This window comes from Archocentrus centrarchus, chromosome 19, assembly GCF_007364275.1.
Source record: "Archocentrus centrarchus isolate MPI-CPG fArcCen1 chromosome 19, fArcCen1, whole genome shotgun sequence".
Taxonomy (NCBI): Eukaryota; Metazoa; Chordata; class Actinopteri; order Cichliformes; family Cichlidae; genus Archocentrus; species Archocentrus centrarchus.
Genome location: NC_044364.1, coordinates 2,384,434 through 2,394,936, shown reverse-complemented (window position 1 = coordinate 2,394,936; position 10,503 = coordinate 2,384,434). Strand labels below are relative to the sequence as shown.

At 44.1% G+C, this 10,503-nt stretch overlaps 1 protein-coding gene across 2 annotated transcripts; it reads left to right on the top strand.

The window, feature by feature from the left end:
* The first annotated feature begins 6,275 nt into the window (after positions 1 to 6,275).
* On the top strand, positions 6,276 to 9,780 carry tob1b (transducer of ERBB2, 1b). Of its 2 annotated transcripts, none has more exons than XM_030754477.1 (2): positions 6,276 to 6,500; positions 7,589 to 9,780. In XM_030754477.1, exon 2 carries the CDS (start codon positions 7,767 to 7,769, stop codon positions 8,772 to 8,774), a length of 1,008 nt encoding a protein of 335 aa, XP_030610337.1. In that variant the 5' UTR covers positions 6,276 to 6,500; positions 7,589 to 7,766; the 3' UTR covers positions 8,775 to 9,780. The 2 variants fall into 2 exon arrangements, with proteins under 2 accessions (XP_030610337.1, XP_030610336.1); XM_030754476.1 differs by having other exon boundaries at positions 6,276 to 6,505.
* The last annotated feature ends 723 nt before the right edge of the window (positions 9,781 to 10,503 follow it).

The following is a 10,503-nucleotide window of genomic DNA, read 5'->3' as shown; positions in this document are numbered from 1 at the left end:
ATGACAGGGACAGCCTGCCTACTGTAGCACACTCCATTCAGTATTCATGGATATGTGACACATTCCTGCTGCAATGGATGGCTCTCAGTCTAAAACCCATTCTATCCACAAGCACTGGCTGTTCATTTCAGAGCATAATTGAATTTCTCAAAAAGTCGATCTGACTGCAAGGGCACAGCTTTGCCATGTAGCGCACGGCGTGCACCGGGGCGGCAGCAAGAAGCGAGCTCGTCTCCGCGCCGTGCCCATGTTATTAAGCTTAATGCAACTCTGTTCTGTTCTGCTGCCTGATTCATGACACAGCACCCGGCATGCTAAACATAATCCTCCAACATGAAACCAAATAGCAGAGCAGAATGGTATTTAAATAGGAGGAGCGCAGCTGATCCCCTATTGTGTAACCTTCCTTGTCCTCCAGATGGCTTGATATGAATCTTTCCAGGGGTCAAAACACTGTAACCCGGCTCAAATATTAAACTGCTGGGTGCTATGTGGCATGAATACCCTCATTATTCCACATAAACATGCCCCCACCACCACCACCACCACCGGATGTATGGCTTAGAGGCTCAGACTTAGAGAAATGCCTGTGTTTGTCCATGCATGTAGGCATGAGAGCGCATCTGGGGAGGGCGGAGGGGCGAATATTACCAGTGCTTATATTAATGACGTTCCTGGCACTGGTGTGAAAAAGAACTCGCCGGCCTCCCCCTGCCTGCCACTGCATTTATAAACAACTCAAGAGGAAGCCGCACGTAATACCCGATCCCCACGCACGGCACACTTAAGAAGGCCGTCGTGTGCTGCGGCAAGGACTCGTTTTCTGAACTTTTCAGTGCTTAATCTGCGTAAACACACGTGTAAAAAATCACCTTCAGCTGCATCACAGCTGAGTGTTTAAAGACTCATTTCTTTGAATTTAGGGAGAAGAATGAAGCGGATGCTTGTGCATGTGTGCATGAAGCTATAAATTCCAGTGAGCAGCGTAATCTCAGATTGCCATCACTACAGAGCTGCAATGAATACTAATTGAGCATCACCTCCTCTTCCATGGGTAAGACTGCAGTTCAGTAACACAGCAGTGTAGCTTCAGTTCCACAGAGGATCACGTTTATGTAATATGCACCAAGATCATATTTACACACACCTGCTGAGGGGAAACTTGCCTGAAAGAGCACATTACTCTTTATTATTTAGAATAGTTCCTGATGAAGACAACATAAGTGATCAACAAACAAATGCATAGAATCTTCCATAGCCTCACAGGGGTATCACTTATCTTTCCTCACTTTAATGATCCACCCTTAGCACATTAAAAAGGTTGCAGAAAACAACTGGCAACCTAACGTTTTAAAGTAGAGCCACCTTTAACAGATGAGTGAATAATTGCTGCCATCACCATGGGAGAGGGTGGAACTGTGCACTGTGCAAACAGAGCTAATCAAGCTTTGTAAAAATGTGTTTAATGCAGACTCTGTATATAAAGGATGGACATAGACACTGCAGTGTCACCCACTGGCCTCTGAGTGGCGTCTGAAGCCTCAATGTAGGCGGTTTGCCTGCCGCCATATTCGTTTTCTGGAGCCAGAACTGAGTTAGATTAGTTATCAGTTAATATTTGTAAGTTTGGTTAGCAAGCTCCAGACTAACACTAGAATTTAACAAAAACACAGATTTTGTTAAAGAAAAGTCAAATAATTCCATCAAAAATGCTCCAAAACCACCACGATCACAATGAGAGGTCCACTTACGCTACTGGCAGACAGCTGTGGGTTACAGCTGGGTGTGCTGGCACGCCCGTTAGTTAGAGCAGCCATTCCCCTGAGTTCAGTATCCACATGGATGAGTGCAGAAACACTGTACAGTTCTTATAAACATAAAAGCAACCCAAAGGCAACTGTTTTTTCTGTAGCGCGCTGTAAACATGCTTTTGGATGCTGTTGTGTCGCTTGTTTCATCGTGGGCTCCTGTGTGGAATGACTCACTTTTTTAGCCACTGCAGTTTGTGGCACTTTCATGTTTATTTTTCAGCCCTGGAGTTTGTTGCTTGGTTTGATCTTGTAAAACTGTCTTTTTTTTTACATACCATTATGTTTCCTTAACGGTGTAATGTAAGCCTAACCAAACCACAAAATTTAAAAGTGATCCCAGACGAGACTCAAACTCAAGTCTCCCGGTTTCCTGTAACAACCTTTCCTGGTCTGTGTTGCCTAAGTGGCTAATGCTATCTTATATTAGAAGACTTTAGACACTCTTGAGTTAAGCCTTATTATGCTTTCCACGTCTGCAAGTGTGCTAGGTCTGCTCAGGTCCGAGAGATATAAATGGGGCGGCTGTGGCTCAGGGTGTAGAGCGGGTCGTCTACCAATCAGATCGATTCCCCGCTACTCCGGTCTGCATGTCGAAGTATCCTTGGCAAGATACTGAACCCTGAGTTGGCCCTGAAGCATCCACTGGAGTGTGAGCGTGTGCATGAGCGCTTATTTAGAGTTGAAAAGTGTTATAAAAATACCAGCTCATTCACCAGATTTCATCATCACACGGTGAGTAGAAGGTACAAAACATTAGTTTGGTTTTCTGGAACAGACGGGTGACACGCCCGGGGTTTATCTGCCTCTCGTCCCGCGACAGCTGGGATGGGCTTCAGGATCCCTGCAACCCCGAACTAGATGAGTGCTGAGGAAAGTGGATGAATGGATACTTTAGTTTGCCATATGGATACAGCTTTGCTGCATGATGACACTAAATCCAACAGACTGGTCCTTTAAAGGCAAACACTGACATTGCAGGGATATAGTGTAAATACGCTCTGCTTGCACCATATCAGGTTCTGTTTCCAGTAACTACTCTATTCCCAAACTCAGCATAAAGGGCGGACAGACACCAGAGTGCCAAAGACCTCGAAAGAAATGTTCTTTTTTTCAGGATCTTGTTACATTTAACTTTCTTTTTTACATCTTGCAGAAACATACAAATTAAGCATACATTTAGGTTGTGTTTCTTGCCAGTTGAGTAATCTAAATTCAGTATTCAGTCATCCCTAAGCTTTTGGTTGCCTCCAGCTCCTGCAGCAGTATCTCATGTCTGTGCTGCTAAATGTTCACTAGCTAGTTGCTAGCTTTTTCTAGGTACAGCTCAACAAAGCTTTTTGTTTCAAACAGCTGCCAGAACCTGCACCGAAGAGGAGGGTGGGAGCCTGAACAGTACAGCTGTAAAACCAAAGATGCTACAGGGCTGTGATACCTTTCTCTCTCTCCCTCACACACACACACACACACACTAATCCATTGTTAACATAAAAATATTGATTATAGCTGCTTTAATAAAAACATGCTTTGGTTGCTGTTCCTGTTTACACTAAACATAAAGATTTATGCTGCTGTTACCAAAAGATCAGAAAATGCTGAAATAAAAAAAAAATGAAGGTGAGTGAACCCGAGGCGCAGTGTTTAATGAAGCACTAACAGAAATGTAAGATATTGTTATAGCAGTCTATTCATTTTCGGCCTGTATTTGAAATTATACCTTTTTATCTTCTGCTAAAATCGCAACCTGCTTAAAAAAAAAAAAAGCTACATGAGTTGCCATAACTTGAAACTGAAAGGAGTAATAAAAAAAAGTCACATTTTTTTACCCTCCAGGTAAAAACTCTGATATCAGATACAAAGGAAGCCTTCATGTGAGGCTCGAAAGAGTAAATCATTGTTCCGAATACTGTTTGAGTTTTGAGGTCCGCTGGTAAGAGCGGGTAATAAATCCATCCGAGCCACCTCAGTATTAGTCAAATAACCAAAAGAAATGAATGCAGTCTGTGACACCTTTCATTATACAGCATGTTCACAGGAGCACCGCTTTGTGCCAGTTCCATTCATTTCATGTGCCAAAGCCCACTTTCTTCCCATATGAAACGTCTGTCTTTCAAGCAATTTTTTTTTCCACTAAGCGAGAAAAAGAATGGCACATATTCTTACTGCCTAATGTCCGATTTCATTTCATCTCGGATATCATTCGCATGAGGTTACACACAACAGATTCAAATCCGTTCACCTCATCTGGGAATGTAGCCTGTGTGCAGCTCCAAAGGCAGAGAGAGGAGGAGAGGATTTCACAGCTTTGTGAAGAGAAGGGGGGAAAAATGTTGATGTGGACTGACTTCACTTAAAAAAATTTGCATGAATCGCGCTAAAACATCTCACTTCATTAGTTGTGTTTACCTCCGGATTCCGGGCGGACAGACTTGCAACAACAGGAGGAAACTTTCCCTGTGCTCCAGATCCATACTCTGGTGGAGAATAACAAATAAGTCATTGTTAAGCACGGCGTGGGGCTATTATTCCACCTGTCTACCGCCAAAACCAACACTTGCGTACCGAGCATACGCAGTGGGAGGATGGGGAGAATGATTGTGGGCCCGCTCGTTCTGTTTGGTACGGTGAGGGAGACACGTAATTCTTGCTGAAGAGTGATGCAGCTGAGTGCAAATTGAAACATGCCTGAACATTTGGTCACAGTCACACATTTTCTATGCTTTGAAAGGGCGAGGCAATAAAAAAAAGAGCCTGCCCTGCTCTGCTCTGGTGGCCTTGGTGTGTCTCCAAGGCCCCCACGGTGTGTTTAGTTTGTGGTCGGGTCATCCATCACACACGCTCCTCGTTGGTGGGTGGGGGCTCATCTCTAACCCCTGCTGAGTCTCAATCTGGAGGCTGGAAGAACTCTCCACTGTGCCCGCAGCATCCTGCAGCCCTCTGGCTATGATCTGACTGCATTGTAAAGCACTGTTTACGGTGCTGGGAGGCAGCGCTGGGCTAAACATCAACCGTCCCATTGATAAACCACAATTAACCTCTGAGTGCAAAAGATGAGCCATGAGTAAGAAATAGAGCAATCTGCATTACAAAAACACACTTTAAAAGACTGGCTGAAAGGAATTTTATATGTACTTAGTAACTGAGCGGGGAGCAGGAACAGGAATTGTCTATTTTTATATTTCTGCTATATGATTTAGTATGGTACATGACTCAAACAGCAGACCATCTAAATGAATTATGATTGATTCAGATTGATCGTATACGCCTCTGAAATTATATCGACTTTCCTGCTGTTCCCTCTAGAGAGCCTGCAAGTAGCTGGCAGCTGTCCTATAAATCAGCCTTCAAATTTAACAGACATGGCATACAGCACTGAGTGGGATTTTTTTTTTTTTTTTTTGAGTCAGAAACAGATACTTTTGTTTCTCAGCCATCCCCCCTTTCTAAAGAACAGTCTGTCCTCTCTCCCTCTCCTGCCCTCCTACCTCCCTCACAGCTGTATAATTCATGGAGCATTGTATTTATTGTGCAAACATGGACTGCGGGAGCCCATGTTAGGTAAGAGCAGGCTGTGGCGTCAAACACCTTGGGCCTGACAGGGGAGAGTTTAAGGCCTGCGCTGCACAGCTGCTAAAAACAAGCAGCCTGCACGTAGGCACCAGAGAGCAGCCAGGATCCTCTGTGCAACTAATCGTTTTCCTAATCCACACACCTTATAGTGAAGAGGAATTTTATCGCAGGTGCACAGGGGTAGAAAAATTACAGCATTACAATCATAAGATCTGTTTTGCTTAAATTGTGCTGTTTCACAGTAAGGGAACGCTGTTTGCCCAGGTTTACACTCGGCTACAGCTGGCTCAAGAACATCAACATTTCATTGGTGAGGAGCAAAGGAACAAAGCCAGTGACAGGTGTGTCCCTCCGCCGCAGTGGTTATTCTAGCTCCCTTTAACCCTGTAGTGGTGCCGAGTGTGGTCTCGTTTCAGCCTTGCTCCTCGCTGTCAGCAATGAATATACCGAGTATTAGAAATTATAATCATAATAGATACAATCTAGCTGTATGTTTTATGCGCAACTGAGCACTATTATAGATAGATAGAGGGATCCTCAAGAGGACATGTCACATAAAGCAGACATGTACAGACATGTCAGCCCTTTAGCCTTCAGCCATGCTGGTGCTGCGTTTTTCTAATACCGTTTAGTTAGTCATAGTTCTGCCCATAGGCTTCTAACGGCGTTTTAGCTAAAACCCTTTCTGATAAAATAGTCCATAGCACATGAAAGGCAAACCACTACCGTAAATAGAACCCTGTATTTGATTGAGCACAAAATCATCCAATCACAGCTGTAGTTGAGGTGGTTGTTCGTGACGAAGAAGCGCACCGCCAATAGAAACGCGCTACTGGGTGTTGACCTCTGAGAGCCGCATCACCACCCACTCCATGTCCGTGGCGGAGGACTACTATAAAAACAAACAAGCCCAAGTTTTAAAGGGCAGAGTTGTAAAAACTCCCAGGCTGTGGGGAGTAAGCTTGGTGACCTGCTAATCGGACTTCAACTATAACCCCACAGACGCAAAGTCGCCTGGAGCGCTCCAGCATTTTCTATCTCGTTCAGAAAGTGACACCACAGGCTAACGTTTCCTGGAGCGGACTCTGCTTCGTGCAAGAAGGACCTGCTGTGAATTTCCATGTAAGGTAAATATCAACGTAACGTCGCCGTAATAAAAACATCTGTGATTCTGACAGAGCCGTGCATTTCTCTTCTGATATATATCTCACTGGTTTTCAAACTGTCGCAGTCAGCGATGTTATTAAATCAAAGTATTTTTGTCGACTGTACAGGCTGTAGCCACCTAGCTCATTAAAATGCTACGCAGCTTGCTATCGCCCAAGGTGGCTGTGAGTCCACATAAAAAAAAGAGATAGTTTTTCTCTAACGTTGCCGTTAACGGTGACACAGGCTGGGTTTTACGATCGCCTTTCGTTGTGCGTATATCTCACGGTTGGCACGCGCGATGTCACCGCGAGGTAATGCTGATAACCAGCTGGGCGAGCTAAACATTAACACCATCTGCCTTCTTGATAGCTAGCTCGCCACATTTCAGTTCACACCCATCATTAAGTTGGCCAGCTAAGGCTAGGTGGACAAGCGGACCCGACCGCGGTGAGAGAGCAGGTCGTTTGTGTGTACAAGGCGCTGCTGTCGTCACGTAAGCGAGCCTATTTTGCGCTGTTGTGTAGAGGGTTTTACAGCCGTGGTTAGACTTTGAATGATGATTATGTAACAGCGATTCTCCTCGCAAAGCTGTCGTACGTGCTGCTCTACCTACTGTAGCTCTGCGGGGGGGGCACTGGAATAGCCCGGCTGGGTTATTGAAAATAAACCTTATCCCCCTAAAGAAGGCAGGAGTTTGTTTAAAGGTGGCGACTGCAAATACGAGGCAATCGAAAATCCCTCTATTGACACCTGCCATTACATCCACCGCCCTCTGCAGAGGTCAACCATGGGTGCGTTTATCTGTCACACTAGACCGCTGGGGAACGCACTGCTGACACCGTCTGAGTCAGTGGCCTGTGTATATTTATAGCTGTTATTGTACAGCTGAGATGCAGCACTGCTGTGCAGAGATAGGAGGATGGTGAATAAATGTCACTGAATTATTATTTTTTTTTTTTTGAAGGTCCCTAAATTGATAATTGTTTTGCTTTTCTTGGGTTATACTATAAACAGCTACATGTCTGTAATGCCCCCCCCCCCCCCCTTTCTTTCCATTTCAGGATCCTGACTCCAACTCTGCTGTAGGACGGATATCTGTTTCAGCAACACGCACTGAGTTTTGTTTCATTACACTGATCACTGCTGCCTTGGAGTTTTTATTTTTTGCAACGCTTTGGAGGACAAAGAAAAAGCAACCCTGTGACGGTTAAAGAATCCCCCTCACCACTGAAAGCAGCTATGCAGCTTGAAATTCAAGTAGCCCTCAACTTTATTATTTCTTATTTGTACAACAAACTCCCTCGACGACGGGTTAATATCTTTGGTGAAGAGCTTGAGAGGCAGCTGAAGAAAAAATATGAAGGCCACTGGTATCCGGATAAGCCATACAAAGGGTCAGGGTTTAGGTGCATCCATGTAGGGGAGAAGGTGGACCCTGTGGTGGAGCAGGCAGCCAAAGAGAGTGGGCTGGACATCGAAGACGTCCGGAATAATCTTCCTCAGGACCTTAGCGTGTGGATTGACCCGTTTGAGGTTTCCTACCAGATTGGGGAAAAGGGACCGGTTAAGGTGCTATATGTGGATGATAACAATGAAAACGGGTCTGAGTTGGACAAGGAGATCAAGAACAGCTTTAATCCCGAGGCCCAGGTCTTCATGCCAATCAGCGACCCTGTTGGGGCTTCCTCAGAGTCCAGCTCCCCCTCCCCTCCTTTTGGGCAGTCTGCTGCCGTGAGCCCATCCTTTATGCCACGCTCCACCCAGCCCTTAACCTTCACCACTGCCACCTTCGCCGCCACCAAATTTGGCTCCACTAAGATGAAGAGCAGCGGCCGCACTAATGGTAACAGCGGCAGTAGCACCAAGGTGGCCCGCACCTCCCCTACCAACAACCTGGGTCTGAATGTCAACACCCTGCTGAAGCAGAAAGCCATCTCCACCTCCATGCACTCACTGTACGGGCTTGGCCTGAGTCAGCAGCAGCAGCAGCAGCAGCAGAAAGCCTCTGCTCTCTCTCCCAACGCCAAGGAGTTTGTGTTTCCCAGCCTCCAGGGCCAGTCCAGCCCTGGAGCCGTGTTCCCCGGGGAGGGCTCCCTGGGGCTTGGCCCACTGCAGTACAACAATGCCTTTGACATGTTTGCAGCCTACGGAAGCCTCAACGACAAGTCTCTTATGGATGGCCTCAACTTCAGTCTGAGCAACATGCAGTATTCTAACCAGCAATTCCAGCCAGTCATGGCTAACTGAGCTCATCATTAAGATGCTATTTATGAATGACGGTGGCTCAAAGAGAAGGAAAAACAAAACGCACACTTAGAAACTGGACTTTAAGGATGTAGTGTCTAGTCAGTAAAGCGCATGTGCCCAAGGGTGTTTTTTACCGTGCCCCCTTGAGTTAGTTTCTACTAAAAGCTTGTTGTACAAACACATCCAAGCTTGGTTACTTCAATTCAACATGCATCGTTGTTTTTCTTTATTTCTTTTTGCCAACCAAGCACAAAAGTTTTTACTATGTTGAGGAAAATGATTTAAAAAGATTAAAAAAAAAAAAAAAAAAAAAAGAGAAAACAAGCTTCAAGTTTTGGCCTCTTACAGTATTTTACAGGTGGTAAGACAAGGCTGATTTTTATGGATTGGCACTTCTAAGTGGGGTTACTTGGTCTTTTTCTAATTGTATAATTTAATTTAGTACAGAGTTTGTAAGATATCAGAGTATATATTGTTTCTATGACATGGTGTTGCATTTATATCTTTTTACTACTCCAGTGATCTGTGATGGCTGCAGCAGCTTTTCCTTATTTTTCTTTTTTAAAAGATAATTGTTAAAGAAATCCATCTTAAAAAAAAAAAAAAAAAGAAAAAAAAACTATACATCAAATATTCTGAAGATTGTGTACAGAGTATTCCTTAGTGGTGGAAGTAAAGTGTAGGAATATTTGCTTTTTTTTCCCCTGAAAAATGAATTGTATTTTCTGTTAAGAGGTTAAACAGATTTTGCTATACTATGGACAAAATGTAATCGTATGAATATTAATTTTGTACCTACATTGTGCAATACTTGATATAAAAAAAAAAAAAAAAAAGGTATAACAAAGTATTTTGAGTCAGTGTCTTACATGTCAAGAGGGACTGAAATAGTTTATATTGTTAAGTTTGTATTAAATGCTTAAAAATTATATGCTTGTCTTTATTTTTTTTAATTTCATATTTGCACCCTGGTCTTTTTAATAAAATAAACTACAGTTGAACATGATCTCTGGGGAGTGGACTTATTTATTACCTGTTTAATGATATTTAACATTAAACCAGAGGCAGACTTTACCTGTGAGCGTGCACATGAAACAGGCTGCTGCTCTATCAGAGGGCAGACTAAACTTTGGATCAGTTTATGATTGGAAAGCAGCTTTTAATTTACCTGTAAGCGTGGCCGTGGAGTGTGGAGTGTGTGTGTGTGTGTGTGTGTGTGTGTGTGTGTGTGTGTGTCAGCAGAACGAACAGTCATGTAAATCTCGTCCAGCTTGTCTTTATTTTAAGGAAGGTATGAGTTGGTGTCACAGCACTAAGGGAAAGCACGAGTGTGGCTCTGGCTAACTGCTGAAGTGCAAACCTTATGATTCAGCGATCAGGAGGTGACTGGCTTGTGTGTCTTGTACCTAAATAACGCCACCGCTAAACGACCACATCAGCATTCAGTTTGTTTTTTTTAAAGGTCGTCCACAGCACTGTATTTCCGTTCTACAATGCTGGGTTTTTATATATTATATAGTATATTGTTGCCTTCCCAATTCACAATGGTTGTAAATACACAACTATGCATTTCTGACATCAGGTGGTCACTGATGTCATGCTCCTGTTTCAGCTAGCAGAGATGGTTTTCACATTTAGTGTGGTGGCTCGATCCAGTCGTTCCCGAGAGAGCGGGAGTGCACAGCATTTTAGTGCCTCATTCCCCTTTCCCACATATTGAGGCGATGTC